An 18,228-nucleotide genomic window follows, 5' to 3' on the forward strand; every position below is an offset into this window, starting at 1 on the left:
GATAGTTGAATCTCAGATAGAGGAGGAGCAATGTGGTTTTCGTCCTGGCCGTGGAACTGTGGACCAGCTCTATACCCTTGCAAGGGTGATGGAGGGGGCATGGGAGTTTGCCCAACCAATCCACATGTGCTTTGTGGATTTGGAGAAGGCTTATGACCGTGTCCCCAGGGACACCCTGTGGGGGACGCTCCAGGAGTATGGGGTGGGTGGCTTTCTGTTAAGGGCCATTCAGTCCCTTTACCAGAGGAGCGTGAGTTTGGTCCGCATAGCCGGTAGTAAGTCGGACCTGTTCCCAGTGAGGGTTGGACTCCGCCAGGGCTGCCCTTTGTCACCGGTTCTGTTCATCACTTTTATGGACAGAATTTCTAGACGCAGCCGTGGTGTGGAGTGTGTCGAGTTTGGTGGCAGGAGAATCTCGTCTCTGCTTTTTGCGGATGATGTGGTCCTCCTAGCTTCATCCAGCTCTGACCTTCAGCTCTTGCTGGGTAGGTTCGCGGCCGAATGTGAAGCGGCTGGGATGAGGATCAGCACCTCCAAATCTGAGACCATGGTTCTCGACCGGAAAAGGGTGGCTTGCCACCTCCGGGTCGGGGGAGAGGTCCTACCTCAAGTGGAGGAGTTTAAGTATCTCGGGGTCTTGTTCACGAGTGAGGGTAGGAGGGATCGGGAGATCGACAGGCGGATTGGTTCGGCGTCTGCAGTGATGCGGACGCTGAGCCGATCTGTCGTGGGGAAGAGGGAGCTGAGCCAGAAAGCCAGGCTCTCGATTTACCGGTCGATCTACGTCCCAATCCTCACCTATGGTCATGAGCTTTGGGTAATGACCGAAAGAACGAGATCGCGGATACAAGCGGCTGAAATGAGTTTCCTCCGTAGGGTGGCCGGGCTCAGCCTTAGAGATAGGGTGAGGAGCTCGGACATTCGGGAGGGACTCGGAGTAGAACCGCTGCTCCTCCGGATCGAAAGGAGCCAGTTGAGGTGGTTTGGGCATCTGGTCAGGATGCCTCCTGGACGCCTCCCCGGGGAGGTGTTTCGGGCATGTCCTGCCGGCAGAAGGCCCCCGGGTCGACCCAGGACACGTTGGAGAGGTTACATCTCCAATCTGGTCCGGGAACGCCTTGGGGTCCTGCCGGAGGAGCTGGTGGACAAGGCCGGGGAGAGGACGGCCTGGAGCTCCCTAGTTGGGATGCTGCCCCCGCGACCCGGACCCGGATAAGCGGAGGAAGACGAGACGAGAGATGAGAGACGAGACTTTCATGGATTTCTGAAAAATCATACATCATTTCTGAAAGGGGAAAACTCCGGAATGCTACTTTAATTCATTTTCCACAACATTTAGGTAGATATTTCCAGAGATTAATGGTTAAAAACTACACACTGTCTCTTTAAGTACAAAAATAAGTGTTTCCGTATCAACCCTCCCTTTGAAATATTTAGTCAGAAAACTGTTTCATTAGATCACATAAACCTGCCTGAGATGGATGGAGCCATTTAAAGTTTCTGGGTTTGTTCAGACAAAGCAGAAGGTTCAACTGAGCCAGGTGGCAGCTTTCTGAGAAAACACAGCAAAAGTCACTCTCTAATACACTCAAGCATCAACAGACATGTTGTGCCTGTTTACTAAACCAGTGGCGAGACCAAAATGTCCAGTTACTGCTAACATTTGTTTAAAGGGAGCGAGCCAGTCTGGATTTAAAGCTTCCACTGGCTCTGTGTAAATATCTTCCTGAAACCAGCTGGACTGACAATAAAGACACAAGAGACAAAACAAACCCCCAGTAAACAGATGGGAGAAGAGGCAGAGGAGAAGCAGCTCAAACAAGTGGTTAAAAAGTTTTTTTTAAACCTGTAATTTAAATTCTTTCCTTTAACTTTATAAAGAAAAGTGAAGAAAGTCTCACAATCCACCTGGCCTTCCCAGAGGAGTCAGAATTCGTGGTTGAGGCAGCTGCATCATATAAAACTGCATTTTAATAATCTTTTCTTTTGAATCTAAAACTTATAAAACTGCTGCGGGTTTTTGTTTGAACCCATTCCAGTGATCAGAACCAGAGACCCCGCTGCAGGAAATAAAAACCTGCATTTTCTTGGTTCTTTTTAAACCCAGAAAAAAAAACTTTTCCTTTACCATGTTAGCTAATGTTTCAGCTACTTCCTGTTTCCATCCTCAGAGCTGTGATGATGTTGGCGGCGTCTCAAGGAACCATGACTCATTAGATCACGCATAGGACTGTGTAATCGACGAGGAGATAAACGGAGAAGGAAGTGATGCCGCCAACATCATCACAGCTCTGAGGATGGCTACAGGAAGTAGCGGAAATTTTAGCTAACAATGTAAAAGAAATGTTTTCTTTCAGTGCTTAAAAAGAACCACGAAAATGCAAGTTGAAAAGAGACACAGCAATAATGTACAGAAGAAGGAAATAAAAGCTGTTTTACCAATTAACCCACTTCCGTGGAGACATTATTCCTTCTTAAAAAGGAAAATGTTTCACGAGCCGCATAAAGGCGTTAGACTGGAGACAAATCAGCCTCAGTGAGTTTAACTTTGTTTTTTCCTTCTTTTACCTCCTTTAGACCGCGTCGACTCTCCAGACAACAAACTAAACTCATCCAAAGCAGAGGTGGCGGAGTTAGGGGCAGACGAGATGGAGGAGATGGTGCTGCTCGCTGCTGCAGGAGGAGACGGACCGGAGAGCAGAGAGCAGCTCAGGAGAGAGTCGTCTGCTGTGAGAGGATCTGGGACGGGTCAGAACCAAACACGAGACACGTTCTGTGTTAGGAAACCATCAGATACGTTTAGTCCAAAAGATGCACAACAACAAGGAGTTAAAGCACTAATACTGGTGAAGATCACCTGAACGACCTCAGATAACCTCTGCTGATTCGCACAACCCTTTATCTGTTAATAGAAATCTGTTGATTCTCAACTTTAACTCTACAGATCGATAAGAAGGTCCTCTCTGGCTTACTGACGGGCCCATATGGGTTTTCCTGTTGCAATGCAGATGTGCATAAGTCACAGTCAGCTGACGACCGATATTTGCTGCTGATTTTCATCAGTCCATCCCTACCCTGGGTAGCAATAAAGTTTCTTTTCAAGCAAAAAAAAAAAAAAATAAGGAAAGGCTGAACTAGTACACAAAGTATTGAATGCTTCTGTTTTCTGATTTGAAATATATCGTTCATGGAGTCGTACCTTTCACAGACTCCACAGACCCACCAAACGGGTCGGACAAGGACAGCAGATCAGGGAGGAGGAGTGAAGACGTGTCAGGAGATTTGAGTCCTTCGATCAGCTTCTCTAAAAACCAGAAAGGAAAATTAAAGAAAAGGCAAACTGTTACAGTTAAATCACACAGAAATAAACAACAGTGACAGTCTAGAGGCTAGCTAGTTCAGGCGTTGAACACTTGTTTCATCAATACATCTGCAGTGGTCTCTAGTAGATATTAATGGCTGGCTTGTAAGTTGTACTCTGAGGAAGGAAAAACACTGGTGCACCATTTTCAGGAACTAGAAGTGAACCACATCACAGCTGAGCTGCAGAAGGCAGGGTTTGGAGTGTTATTTCCTGATATTTGGACAACTCTACCACTGACTTGCCACCTTGATGTTTTATCTCCACAAATAACACAAGCCTAGAGGAGCTTCTGCCATGTGGTGAAGTTGCTAAAGCTAGCAGGTAGCTTCTATTAGCCGAGATGTTCTCTGCTGATTCCTGGATGCTAAACCAACAACAGCGAGTCCATGAATGTTAAGTGACAGCGTGACGTAGATCAGTCAGGATTTTCAAATCCTAGATTTTCACCGTGTATTTTCTGTCAGAGGCTACAGCAGGAGATAGGTGTAGAAGACCATTTCCATGATCAGCTTGCATGAAAAACTCAGAGTGACTGATTATGATCAGAAATTATAATTAAAAATGTTTTTTTTCAGTGAACCAAACGTTGAAGAAAGTAAAGAAAAGGACAATACAAAATGCGTCCGAAATCCATCTGTAGATATTTACCTGGAGCGTCTGACAGTTCGAGTGTGTGGAAAGGATCAGGAACCGCCAACAGGGAGGCTCCTGGTTCCAGAATAGAAGATGGTCTTTCAGCTGGGACACAAGAACAGAGAAATCCATCATCTCTTTGTAACGGAGGCTGACAGAGTGTAGAAAAACGAGGCTTCTACAAAAGACCAGTGAAGAATAAGTTTGAGTTATATATGAACTAGTTCAACTGATAGTTCCAAAAATGAACTAGTTCAGAGTTCTTTAGTTAATGCATTGCGGCAAACCATTAGCCTCAGAATACTGGCCTTGTTGTCCCCTGTCCAGCCCACACTTGTACCCCGCTGCAGCGTTTACCCCTACAGTATATTCTCATAGTCATAACAAACATTGAAACGAGGAATTATTGAACAATCTGAGGAAGGAACCAGGCTGAGGTAGTAAACAAAGGAATGGTTCTCAAAGTGCAAAACAACTTTTATTATCTTTCAATGAAGTCATTTTTGAATTTTTGTGAATTAATTTTAAGACTTGTTTGGCAAAAAAAAGAAAAGTGATGTAATAAAGCTACAACGGCAAATCTGCAAAACCAGTTAGCATTTCATGCTTCTTAACAGTGTTCTAACATAGCTATAAATAAAATGTAGGGATTGAAAAATTGAAAAAAGAATATATATTAATTAGGTGGTTCACTTGCATTTGTCTAGAAACCTCCGCCATTAAAGTGGCTCGGACTAAAAGCAACCATTGGACCACCCGGTTGTGGATCTCACTGAACCGCCGCACTTCCCTGCCCTCCACTTATTACTCACTCACATATTCAGCAACACACCGCTGGTGTGAGAGGTTCCCGCCTCAATAACATCAGAGAAGGAGAAACAGCTGCTACCACTTCAACTTTAGGACAAACGACCAGAAAGAAAAACACCATTTGACGTCACAGACTACTAAAGACGTTCGGGCCTGAGGTAAACGAAATGCACCACAAGACCCGTTACGTTAGACGCTGCATCCACCACTACTGCCTATGGCGGCCACAGCAGTCAGCGAGTCTACCTTTTATGTCTATGGCTAACAGTATGTTTTAGCCATGGCTTCAGCGCCACTGAACTCTGGAACTCTCGAACAAATTCAAACTGTGAAGGAGCGCGCTCACTAGAGTTGTTGAGGTCAAAATACGAGTAAGTTCAGTTCATGTTCACCAAAATTATGAAAGAACCATTCAGCGAACTCGTTTAGATACACCACTGCTCAAGACACATTCAGTACCTTAAATATCAGCACTACTTTACCAGAAAATAAATGAATCCAAAACAAACACAAACAAAAACACATGATAATTAAGCAAATTCATCTTGGAGATATAAACTCATGGGAGCAGATAAACTGTTGGGAAGATGTTAATGAATGCTCTAATGCACACGGAAAAGAAGAAAAGTGCTGAATATAGACTGTGTGACATAAAAAAGTAACACACCTGTTTCTTGGGGAGTGTTTTCTAGAGAGGAGGCCTGTAGGCCCGGTATCAGCTCCTCAGGTGATTGTGTGTCAGGATCTGACAGCAAGTCTGGTCACAACAATAAATGTAAGGTAATCTGACTCAGACCAAGCAAATCGATAAACCCTTAAGTGTTTACCAGAAGTCTTTTTGTCATCAGTTTTGAAGCCTTCAGCAGAGAGGGTGGAGAAGGTGTCGTCGTCGAACAGGTTCCACGCTGGTTGTGTGGGGGTGTTGGTGGAACCTGCAGAGGCAGGAAGAGACGATGCAGCTTTGCTTTGATCCGGAGCGGAATCACAAAGACTCAGCTGAACCGGCTGGCTGGCACTTGGCGGAGATGTTGGTGATCTGCAAGAAAACAGCGATTTAAACACAACAAAGGCAGAAGAGTCACAGTCGAGGTCAAATGAATCTACATTTTCTTTCAGTTCTAAGATTCCTCACATGAAATATTTAATAACCAGCAAAACCCTCTGAACTGAAAAAGGATCTTTACTTCTTATCATAAGTGTATACACTTCTTTATTCCAGTAATACAGCACTTACTGACTAGGGTCGGCACCTCCATTAGCGCCCTGTGGCGACTGTGAGGAGTCGCTGGTCAGAAATGCAGCAGCAACGTTTTCTGTAGTTTCACTCGACACACGCTGATGAGCTCCTTCTTCAGCTGTCTTTGGAGTTTCAGGTGGAGTCTGATCAAGAGATGTAGGGACAAACAACAAACCGAACTAAGCAGAATAAAAGGTAAAAGGACACTAATCAACATTGACGTAGCTGATCTTTGGCTGACCTCAGAGGACGCAGGCTGAGTTTGTACAGCTGGTGGTTGGGTTATCTGCTGCTGCTGAGCTACAGCCGGCTGCCCGGGTGCCAGTTTGGTGGGAGAAGGCTGAGAATCTGGCTGCTGAGCCTGGCTCGCCTGTCTGCGACGCGCTGGGCGCTGAGGTGGGGCGGGGCTGGACGCAGTCTGTGCTGCCTGCTGGGAAGCGGGAATGACCACAGGGGGGGTTGTGGTTTGTTGCTGGGTAGTTTGCTGTGCTTGTGGTGAGGCCTCAGCCTTGACCACTTGTGATGCTGCCGCCTCTCCTCCAACAGCTGCAGCTGGCTGCACAGACTGTCGCACAAAAACATCATTACATCTGTTCCCACGCGAGAAAATCCACATCTGATTTTACTATATAAAACATAATAATAATCAACTTCTCCTTCATGTTTGCTCAGAGATGTACGGAGCATCCTGTCCGCTCATTGGTCAGTGAATGAAACCTCCGTTGATTGGTCCTCGTCCGAGCGACAGCGATGAAAAGTTGAAAATGTTTCAACTTTCTGGGATTGCGTCGCTGTGTCGTCCGTGCACGTGCACGAGTGCAAAATTTCACACGCACGTTTTTCGCGTTTCGCTTAGTAGGAGAGAGACCCGCGATTATCGCTTTGTCGCGCATGTCTCATTGAAAATGAATGGAGGAGAGGCGATGTCGCCTCCCGTGTGTCGAGCCCATTACTGCCATAAATAGTCAATGCAAAGTGCCTTGTGGACCTCATGCATATAGATAAGCCGGCTGTTGCAGCGCTCCACCAATGACGATGGCGACCGTAGATCAAGGAAGATCAAGGAAGCGCAATTTCACAGAAGCAGAAATTGTGGGTGAGGTGGAGAAATGAAAGGAAATGCTTTTGCAAAACAAATAAGAGAAAATCCACAGAGAGGCACAGTGTTGCTGAAGCCGTCAATGCTGAGTTCTTCAGAGAGATCTGTGGCGGATATAAAAAAAATGGCCCAATCGGGATTCAATTCCCGGACTCCAGGGTGAAAGTCACACGCGCTAACCAGTCAGCCAAATGGAGATCTCCCTTGTCCAAGTAGCCAGGGCGCAAGATCAATCGGGTCACAGTGACAGGACACACACTGACAGACGCATGACATTCTGTCTCAATCTGTTCGCCTGCTGATATTCTGCATTCCCTATTCTGCACTTTGGGCTGTGTGTGTGTGTGTGTGTGTGTGGGGGGGGGGGGGGGGGGGGGGGGGGTATTGTTCTGTGTGAAAACGAAGCAGTACAAGTGATAATGCTGCAGGATTTCATAATTGTATCCTTCTCAGCAGCAGCACTGCAGGTGCTCTCCATGTCCAAAATGTGCGTAAGCAAGGTCCTTAGTCAACTTTAAGTTGCGCACATTTTTCCACTAAGTTTTCTTTCATAAATCCCAAAGTTTGCGTGGAAAGTTGCTTACACAGTTTTCCGACCGCGTTTTGTGCGTAAGCAAGCTTGATAAATGAGGCCCCAGAACTTTTGGTACACTCACGCTGATTGGTTGTAACTCAGTAGGAAATGATCGTTTCTAAAGGATCTTAAATCATATTATAGAAATGGTCGGTCTGTTTCACTTTTAAAATCATATGCAGCCAATCTGCATGTGTTGGGGCATATGAGTATGGGGTACCAGGCCCTCTGATACGGGCTGTTAGGTCCCTGTATGACCGGTGTCAGAGCTTGGTCCCCATTGCCAGCAGTAAGTCGGGCTCGTTCCCAGTGAGAGTTGGACTCCGCCCAGGCTGCCCTTTGTTACAGATTCTGTTCATAACTTTTATGGACAGGATTTCTAGGTGCAGCCAAGGTGTGGAGAGCATCCATTTAGGTGGCCTAAAGATCGGGTCTCTGCTGTTTTAGATGATGTGGCTTCATCAGAACGTGATCTCCGGCTCTCACTGGAGCGGTTCACAGCTGAGTGTGAAGCAGCTGGGATGAGAATCAGCTTCTATAAATCTGAGACCATGGTCTTGAGTCGGAAAAGGGTAGAATGCCTTCTCCGGGTCAGGGATGAGGTCCTGCCAAAAGTGGAGGAGTTCAAGTATCTCGGGGTCTTGTTCACAAGTGAGGGAAAGCTGGAGCAGAAGATCGATAAGCAGATTGGTGCTGTGTCTGCAGTGATGCGGGCGTTGTACCGGTCTGTCATGGTGAAGAGAGAGCTGAGCCAGAAAGCAAAACTCTCAATTTACCGGTAGATTCACGTTCCTACCCTCACCTATGGTCACGAGCTTTGGGTTGTGACCGAAGGAAAGAGTTAAAGTTAAAGTCCCATTAGTTGTCACACACACTGATGTGTGTGTGAAATTTGTTCTCCGCATTTGACCCATCCCCTGGGGGAGTGGTGAGCTGCAGACACAGCCGCACTCGGGAACCATTTGGTGGTTCCCCCCAATCCAACCCCTTAATGCTGAGTGTCAAGCAGGGAGGCATTGGGTCCCATTTTTTCAAAGTCTTTGGTATGACCCGACCAGGAATCGAACCCTGATCTCCCAGTCTCAGGGCGGGCACTCTACCACTAGGCCACTGAGCTGGTCTAGAGATCGCAGATACAAGGGGCTGAAATGAGTTTTCTCTGCAGGGTGGCTGGGCTCTCCCTTAGCGATAGGTTGAGAAGCTCAGTCATCCAGGAGGGGCTCGGACTAGACCCGCTGCTCCTCCACGTTGAGAGGAGCCAGTTGAGGTGGCTATGGAATCTAGTTAGGATGCCTCCTGGACGCCTCCCTGGTGAGGTTTTCCAGGCATGTCCAACTGGGAAGAGGCCTAAAGGTAGACCCAGGACACGGTGGAGGGACTATGTCTCTCAGCTGGCCAGGGAACGCCTTGGGATTCCCCCGGAAGAGCTGGCCCAAGTGGCTGGGGAGAGGGAATTTTGGGCCTCTCGTCTTAGGCTGCTGCCCCACGCGACCTGACTCTGGATAGGCAGAAGAAAATGGATGGATGGGTGCAGCGTTTTCTCAGAGCAGTGGCGTTTCTACATGGAAGTACTCCCAGGACAAAACCCCCTTGCTGGTTCCAATCCAGACACAGTGATAGGACAGATAATCAAAAATCATGTTGCATTGCAGATTTCTTTCTTTTTTTTTTACTCAGCACTTTGTGTCATGAAAAAAATGCCACCGTGGGCAGTCGCCCAGTCTGCCCGTGCCTAAAACCGCTACTGTCTGAGAGTCAGTTGGAATTTTTATCATAATCAGACAGTTTTTAATCCTGTAGGACATTTTTTCTTATTCTTAATTTTTTTTTATTTTCAAATACTTTTAAGTACGCCACATTCCTGATAAAATGGAAACTGTGTATACTTTGATTTTTAATGCATTTTAGATACCTTTCATTTTGATTCCAACAGGAACGTTGTTTGGTATAAAGAAACACCATTATTGACATCTTAAAATTATTTGGAGAAAAAAGTAAGACGTAATTTCACGTCACATAAGCTCAGAATGTCAGCAAGACAAGAGGTAAAGAGTTTCAAAGCACTGGGATAAAATATTTGCATCAATTTGCAAAAGGATCCTTGAAACAGCAGAGCCTGTACCTGTTTTAGTGGTGCTGCAGCCTGACTTGTGTTGTTTTGTGTCAGGATGTGAGGCTGCGCTGACGTCTGTGCCTTCTGTGACTGGAGAGCTGCAGCTGGCTGAGAGAGACCTAAGCTGACTCCTGCAGGATGTCAAACAAAACCCAGGCTACACATCACTCAGCATCAGGCCGATTTTCTCATTATATTTTATGCACAGATGCACAGCAGCTTTGTATGCAACAACACAAATTAGTATTACTAAAAACTACAATAGCTTAAAGATAATCTGATAACAAGCTCAAAGTGAATTCAAACACTGGAAATCACGTAAAAAGGCGACCTGGAGAAAATGGTCATAATCTTTTGGGATTTGTTAATTTTCAGGTGTCCCATCCTGTGTACTCTGTCTGTATGGAGCAAAGATTCAGAGGAACTTCCTCCTGTTTTAATCAAAACAATGCTTCCTTTTCTCTTGTGAGAGACAAAAGAATAATAGAACAGTAACAGTAACAGCGAATTGTACACACCCAAGGGCTGACCTGCACCACCAGGGAGATTAGCTCGCTTGCGAGGGGTGAGAGCGGCAGGCTGGATGGGTAGGATGCCAGCAGCAGGCTGAGCATGCACCGCTTTGGGCCTCTGACGAGGGGTGATGGAGGTTTCAGTGGTGGGAATTGGATCTGTCAGTCTGGCAACAAAAGGAGGATGTTGCACTTCTTGTTAATCACGGCAAACAATGTTAACATAATTATTAAATGAGCATCAGAATATCAACTGTAAGTAATTAGATCCATAAAATGTCAGGTTATTACAGCCTTAAATGTATCACAGAGTAATGAGGTCATGCTCGCCTGGGTTTAGTCTGGCTCTTCTTCGCTGCGGCAGCCTCGCTCGCTTTGATCGGCTCGGGAAGTTTGGAAGGAATCTGAGAATTCTGGTTCGTGGAGGAAGAAAAGGGAAATCTTGAGGAAAAGTTGCTACAGGAAGTAAATAATCAATGGAAAAAGGACATTTAGCAGCAGACAACCTTTTAATAAAACACCACAGTAGTGTTTTCTAAAGAAAGTGGGATGAATCAGAGCTGATGCTTTACCCTCACACTGTTAAAACTCATATTTGTGCCATTATTGACTCATAATAATAATAAGATGTAGCATCTCCAGCTACTTATCCTGTTTTACAGGTGCCAGAGTCTGTGTACTCTGGATGAGAGGCTGCAGTCCATCTGCTTCTATGTAAAAAATCACGCTTCTTTTTCAAGCTTTGAAATATAACTGAACAAATTAGAAACATGTACATGTGATTAGAGACCAACTGATATAAGTTTTCCTATTGCTGATGGCTGATATCTGCTACCAAATTATTTGGGTCAATATCTTGAGGTTTTCTGCCTTATTTACATGCTAAAGTGTCACTGATAACAGTGGATGTTGAATATTTCTTAACCTAAAAAGGTTCAAACGCTGAATTTAACCAACAGCTCAATCTCAATTGTGTGTACAGTTTAAAATAAAAAAAGTTTTACCAAAGTTAATCAAACAAATCAATAAACTGACCAATGGGTAAATAAATATTTTAGGAGCATAAATATACATTTAAATAAAGTTTGGCAGCAGCAATGGGCTGCCCACGGATGTGCCTGACTTTAAATCGGCTGATGCAGATTTATAAATAAATATCCCTTATATGTGATGATGCAGCAGCAAGACAAGAACTATGTGCATCAAAATAAGAAAATAGAAACATTTGTTCCTGAGGTGAATTCTTACTTTATTCTTAGGAAAATGTCATATTTTATTTATGTTGACATAAGGGAGGCGGGACTTAAAACTTGTACTGCAGCCAGCCATTAGAGGGCGTTTAGGTTTCTTTTGTCTTTCACTTGTGCTTCATGTGCCACCGTGTAGCTATTTAAAACATCAATCCATCCAAGTAAATCAGACAAAGGTTGCAACACAATCCAAGAAGAAATTCATTTTCGATGCTCCAGGCTGAGAGACTGACCTTCACATTCTGGACAGGGCAGGTCCGCTGAGCTAGCTTAAAAGCAAAGAAGGACACCTGATAAATATCAGGTCTTTTGTCGGGGTCTGGCTCCAGCATGTACCCTGAACAAATACCACAGAAAAGCCTCTAAAAATCTCCAGCTGATGAACAAAGACCAAACTGCATGGGTTATTAATAAATTGGTACTAACGAATGAGGCAGTGTAGATCATAAGAGTAACGGGAATTGTCTGGAATGGTGAAACTGCCATCACAGATGGCCACCTGGCTTTCACCAAAGGGGAGAGTGAAGAAGCACAACTTGTACAGCAAACAGCCCAGCGCCTGGAGATGGAAAACCCCACATGCAAACTCAGCCACAGAGGAGAGAGGATTTAGATTATCACAAGAAACACCTCCCCAACACAAAGATGAAATGAAGTCACCAACGTTTGCATCAGAGCTCCTATATAGGCCAACCGGCTTGAAATGATAGCCTTTTTAAGATCTGATTAGACAGGAAATGAAATTATGTGCAATAATCACGGAGGTCTGTCACAGAAACTCACCCAGATATCTGCCTTTGTGGTAATAATCTTGTTGTTGTAGAGGTTTACCATTTCTGGGGCACGATATGATAAAGTGGTGTACCTGAAACAACACAGCAAGGAAAGAGCGTCAACAGATCAGAGAGAAAAACATGTTTTATTGAAGCCTCATAGGTGCAGTTCCAGTAAAATGAAACTTTAAAAGAGACATGACTCTTCTACTTAAGTAATAATAGTTCTGTGGTTAATACAAAACACGTTCATGATGTTTTTTGCACTAAACCCCTCTCACATAAAGCGATTTAAGCAGTTTTATTCATTTTAGTACCTTCCAGACAGCCGTTTCAGGATTCTATCACTCTTGTTTTAATTCTCTATACAGTATAACTGATGACTGAATGAGTAGCTTTAGTTCACGCGGATGAGAGTGATAGCCAACACTTCTATCTGCAGGAAACACAAGTAAAAAAGGTGTGCTGATTTATTGCCAGAGAAAACAAGCGGGTATTTGTAAAACTACAACTGCAGCACAGTGACTTTCAGGGTCTCCGATGTGGTGACCTCCCTTAGCTCAGAGCAGAAGCAGATGACTGATTAATAATACATCTTTTTCAGCTGAATGGTGCTGATCTCACCCAGTCAGAGAGGGGTGGTTCTATTCTAGTTTCCCCATTTGTGACATCACAAACAGGGACTATTTGAAATGGCTCGTTTTAGGCACATAATTCCTAAAACCGATGAGTGACAGAAAACGGATGGACAGCTTTTTTATACATGTTAAGTGTTTATAGAGGCAGTAGAGACCCACACTGCAGCACAATAAGATGCAACAGAATATGTCTTCTTTTAAAAACACAGGAAATCAATAAACACTAAACCAAATTTAAACGAGATGATGAATGAAAGAGGCACTCACTTTTTGATCTCTTCCTCCACAGCAGCCACACCTTCAGTGTGCGGGTTCTGAAATTTGTTTGTGGCGCTGCCGAAGTCACACAGCACGTAATGACCTTTATCGTGCAGAAGGATGTTCTCCACCTGCAGACGTACAGAGAGAATCAGACACATGCTGCTGCGTCAGGTATAAGACACTGATCTGGACCAGATCTGTTAGAAGGTCGAACAGTAACTAAATCATACACCAAACAGGGTTTTCGGTTTTAAAAACCTCGCATAAACCTCCCATCCTCATTATCCAAACACCTTTGGGGATGTTTTTGGGTAAATAAAAAAAATCTGAACTACAATAAAAACTGACTTCAAATCTGTGCATCTGCTCAGTTATCTTTGCAGATATTACCTTCTCCCTCCTATGAAGGCAATGAATAATTAACCCCCCCCCCCCCCCATACTAATCATGACTTTTAAAAGGCATCTCAGCAGCAGACGTCGCAGCTGCATTAACACAACTAAGTTGGATGTCAGTACACACTAGAGTGGTGCACCAGCACATAAAAGTTTAAAAGGCTGAAGAAGTGAGAGCTGATTGTTCTAATACTTGGTTTTGTAGGTTCCTGTCTGAGCTGATAAACAAAGCTCAGTTTTATGTAAACATGATTTATTATCATCTCTCTAAATAAAACAGGAACACTTCTGTGTTCCAGAATAGGAATGAAAGGGAATAGAAATGTACTACACTGCTGTTTTTGTTTTTCAGAAGGAAATTTATGTCTCCAATATTATCAGAGTATTTTAAAAAGTGTGAAAATGTGCACAAATGGTAGAGCCAGCAGCATTATTTGGTTTTCAATATATCTTAAGTTTTTTTCTTATTATTTATTTCAGGGTTTCCACAGGTTTCATCAAGTTAAATTCAAGACTTTTTAAAACCCTGCAGGAACCCTGTTATTTATGTTATTCATCCTTTTACTCAGTCACTTATTTACTCCCTCAATCTTTGCTGGAAAATGTCAACACTGAGCTCAGCTCCGGCTGTAAAATAAAGGCCAGTAATATTCTGTTGGGTGAAAACATGGCACACCCAGCTTTGAGCCCCGTGTGTTTTCATGAGCCAAGAGGAGGGTCAACGCTATCTCAACAAATAAAGTTTTGCTTTTGTTGTGTTTTGGGTTTCTTTATTTTGTGACTTTGTCTGAGGCTCTTATTGTGAAATGTTTCATTTCTGGTTAGAAGAGCAAAGGGAATTTAAGGAAGCTGATTTTTATTTTTTTAAATCATCATTTTGACGACCACAACTGGCCAAAAGCTCAGCTGTAACGTAGCAAGTTGGTCCAGATGACTCATCACATCCTGTCTTTGAGAAGATGAGAAGACTACTTCTAAATAAATCTGAGAGGTTAGACGTGTTACCTTTAGGTCCCTGTGGACGATCGGTGTCTTTCGCTGGTGCAAGCGAGACACAGCGTCACTGGTGTCACAGAAGATCTGAAGCACCTCAGACTCTGTGAAGCCAGTCTGTAGCCTCTGATTCATCAGGTTGACCACCTGCCCTCCTGCAAAATACCATCCAGGTACGAGGCAAAACAAGAAGCGAGATTGCCTTCAGAATGTGTCAGTTTGTGGAAATCTTTTGTGTGGAATCAGTAAACAAAACAATAAATGAAATCGATACAAACATGCAAATTCTCTCATTAAACAAAGTCTGTAGTTGCTGCCACATCCCTCTGCATTCAGCACTCACCCTTGCAGTAGTCCATCAGTATGAGAACCTCCCATACGTCCCTCGAGCCCATGGCTGTGATACTGGAGTCCAGATAACCAACTATATTCTTGTGACCGACAAGGTCTTTCTGCAAGAATGCAAACACATAATCACTAACACACACACACTATGCACACAGTTTTTACCAATCCAAACAGCTAGAATCATCAGCTCCATTCTGTGCCAACATGCTGAGTGCATTAAAGTTTGTCACTTTAACTAGTTGCCATAGTTTTAGTCACACATAAAAAACACAAAAACATCTCACTGAATGCGGAATGCAAAAACCTGAAAAGAGGGAACCTAAAAAATAACCTTTCTGTTGAAAATCACAGCAAAGGATTCATTTAGCTTGGTCAGTATTGAGAAGTGCAATGTGAGACCATCCCCTGCAGAGGGCACCACAATAGAAATCTGAAATCAGGAATCTATTAGATGATGAAGAAAAAGTCAAATACTGCAGCTGAGGTGAAGCGCGTCTGTGTGTGAGGAGACTGAAGACTGGGTCAGAAAAGAAGATAAAATATGAGAAAGGTTGAGAGAGCAAACCTAGGTCACAGATGCACAAACACGATCGTGCTGACTGTTTGTCCAATGACGTAATCAGCCTTGTTCGTAATCTGAACATCTATCGCCTCCTCCCTTCCTGTGTTTTCCCTAACAGAGAAGGCTGGTCCTGTGCAAACTCAAATGATTTTTAACCTACAAACATCATTGAACTTTCACAATTTCTGGCTAAATACAAATAAAGTATGCTTATTCTGATCGCCTTAAAACAAAACGAACTTCTGCAAGATTATTCTCTATGCAGACTATGTTCATCCTAATTCCGGTGTTTGGGTTGAGAAAGGTTTAAGCATTTATTTCTTTTCCAAAATCCTTCTATTTTTATTTAGCAGCAGTTTCACCAAACAACACATGCCAATGAAAACTAGCAATGAAATGTCTCATTTCAGCAACTTACCATTATCTGAATCTCCCGTTTGCACACCTGCAGATCATACTCATTATTGACATACATCCTCTTCAGAGCACAGCGCACACCTTGATTTGTTTTCACGAGGAACACGATTGCAAAACCACCTACAAGATCGGGGGGAAATGAGCTGTCGTGTAAGATTGTCAGTCAGAAACAAAAAGTTAAAGCAACTAAGCAGTTGGGTGAGGAGTATGATTCAAAAACACACATGAAGTTGTGAAAATCAAGAATGACACTGTTCTTCCAAACTTCAATTTGCAAACTCCATTTTAGTGATTTAGCAGACTTTTTTAATGTCTCAGTGTCCATCTCTGCTGTCTTACACTTACACATACAATCAGGACCACATGGTGCTGCCTTATAGCTTTATCTATTAGTCATGTCATAGCTGGAGGGTTTACGTAGAGGCCTGCAGTGAGGCCTAACCATCTGGTACAGCTCAGTCCTCAAATTCACTCTGCTGACTTTAGCTGTAATAGCATCATCAGACAGCTTTTACTCCACGCTTAACTTGATATAAAATGGCAGTGCAGCACTGTACGTCTGTAAGAAATGCCTACGAACATATGTGAGGGTGTGCACTTGATTCTGCTGCATATGATAATGTCTTAACATTTTATACATTACAGCAATCTTCCTGCAAGCCTTAATCATGCATGCTTTACTGGACTTAAAAATGATTTAAATAAATGCAAAAAATAAAAATATGCAACCTCAACTCATCCACTTTAAAGGTATGACACAGCTCACTGGAACGTTTTTCACTGATGAGTCTAAGATCCCATTATGCATTTTGGGAAGACTTTATGTAACTGGCTTGAAAATGCAACCATACTTCAAAAACATGCTGGGGTAAAAAAGGAACACATTGGAACCAAATAGCAACATCTGCTCTTTGCAACCTTCTCACCTTCTGCTATGATCTCTTCGACTGTGACCTGGTGCCGCCCAACAGTGAAGGCTCTCCCAATGAAATTTCCGCCTGCATGACTGGACCCAGAGGTTCCACCTCCTCCTCCAGAACCAGGCCCGGAGCTGACCAACTCCCGGCGAGAATCAAAGAACTTCCTCATGTTCTCGGTGTGACAGGAGTATTTTTGGATTCACTTTTCACACACAGCAATGAGCTGCTGTCTCCTGTGTGAAGACTTGTTATTGTAATATATTTTTCCAACGTACTCAAATTGTAAAATGAGTCTATTCTGATGGCTCAAACTACACAAGTGATGCCTTCTTTGTTATTTATCATGGTTTGGGGAGAATATTTTCCCATTAGTTTCCCAACACAAGCCAGTTGGTGATGGCTAGAGCGGTTGAGACTAGCAGTTATGTAAGTGAATTACAACACCCAGGAGGTTAAAGCATCCCCGGAGAAAGTATTCCTCTTACAAGCCATCCAGCTGTTCGTGGTCTGTTACGACTGTTGATGAAAAAAATAAGTCCATCTCCATCTCGTCCAGCCATTACCAAGCTAGCTAAATGCTAGCTACTTACGCGTTATGACATTTCGTGTAAGGTTATCCAGGTTATCCTCTGAAGATGATGCCTTCAAGTGCGATGTATCCAACGTGTAAACTGTGTGACACTGTTAGCCGAACAATTCTTTCCATTCTCAGTAAAGTAGAGCGGCCGTCGACTGATGCCCCATGGCTCACAGTTTGTAATTTCCAGTAAAACTGAGATTTTTTTTTTGTTAGCTTACGCTTTAGCGCGACGCAGCCCAAAACAAGCGTTGAGTTGGCACGAGACTAAACGCCTACGTATGCTGCAACTGAAGCTGCAAATACGTAACCCAGAAATTTGTCATCCACCAAATCATTAGACTGGGGTTTCAGTCCAGTGGTCTAATCTCTGCAACCACAGCAATCTTTGGCTGCCAGCGATATCGCACCATCCTAGCTGTTGCTGTTAAAGCAGAGTGAATTGTGGGTATTGTAGTTGACAGCTCATTTTGCTCTGTCGTATGAGGTCATATGTCGCGCTAACGTCACGCAGTGAGCTATTATGAAATTAAAAATAACTCGAGGAACAAATGTGTAACCTGCACCACTGCAGAATCTAAAAAGAGTCTAAACTAAGCGAAGAAAATAAATGAAAACATCAACAAATAAAAAAGAATGAAATCAGACCATGTAATTACAATAAAAGATTGTTGTATTTCCAGTCATGTAATGACTATCAGTTATTTTAGTATAAATATTTACCTTCAAATCTGGTTGATATAGCCTTTATA

General features: G+C 43.6%; 1 protein-coding gene across 4 annotated transcripts in view; it reads right to left on the reverse strand.

Moving 5' to 3' along the window:
• Nucleotides 1–17,940, reverse strand: part of aak1b (AP2 associated kinase 1b) — a 30,956-nt gene extending 13,016 nt beyond the window's left edge. The window contains exons 1-19 of one of the 4 annotated variants that reach the window (XM_015941335.3): nucleotides 17,490–17,940; nucleotides 16,906–17,132; nucleotides 15,981–16,099; nucleotides 14,996–15,104; nucleotides 14,665–14,807; nucleotides 13,271–13,392; nucleotides 12,376–12,457; nucleotides 12,019–12,151; nucleotides 11,826–11,929; nucleotides 10,673–10,755; nucleotides 10,349–10,509; nucleotides 9,840–9,961; nucleotides 6,286–6,609; nucleotides 6,042–6,187; nucleotides 5,635–5,843; nucleotides 5,475–5,564; nucleotides 4,013–4,102; nucleotides 3,200–3,304; nucleotides 2,569–2,739 (exon numbers count right to left, since the gene is read on the reverse strand). In XM_015941335.3, coding sequence (XP_015796821.3) covers nucleotides 2,569–2,739; nucleotides 3,200–3,304; nucleotides 4,013–4,102; nucleotides 5,475–5,564; nucleotides 5,635–5,843; nucleotides 6,042–6,187; nucleotides 6,286–6,609; nucleotides 9,840–9,961; nucleotides 10,349–10,509; nucleotides 10,673–10,755; nucleotides 11,826–11,929; nucleotides 12,019–12,151; nucleotides 12,376–12,457; nucleotides 13,271–13,392; nucleotides 14,665–14,807; nucleotides 14,996–15,104; nucleotides 15,981–16,099; nucleotides 16,906–17,068 — 2,476 coding nt within the window. In that variant the 5' untranslated portion in view covers nucleotides 17,069–17,132; nucleotides 17,490–17,940. Of the gene's footprint in view, nucleotides 1–2,568; nucleotides 2,740–3,199; nucleotides 3,305–4,012; nucleotides 4,103–5,474; nucleotides 5,565–5,634; nucleotides 5,844–6,041; nucleotides 6,188–6,285; nucleotides 6,610–9,839; nucleotides 9,962–10,348; nucleotides 10,510–10,672; nucleotides 10,756–11,825; nucleotides 11,930–12,018; nucleotides 12,152–12,375; nucleotides 12,458–13,270; nucleotides 13,393–14,664; nucleotides 14,808–14,995; nucleotides 15,105–15,980; nucleotides 16,100–16,905 lie in introns of all 4 variants that reach the window. The other 3 variants (XM_054744292.2, XM_070552303.1, XM_015941340.3) reach the window with 3 other exon arrangements.
• Nucleotides 17,941–18,228: the final 288 nt, after the last annotated feature.

This window comes from Nothobranchius furzeri, chromosome 6 (genome assembly GCF_043380555.1).
Source record: "Nothobranchius furzeri strain GRZ-AD chromosome 6, NfurGRZ-RIMD1, whole genome shotgun sequence".
NCBI lineage: Eukaryota > Metazoa > Chordata > Actinopteri > Cyprinodontiformes > Nothobranchiidae > Nothobranchius > Nothobranchius furzeri.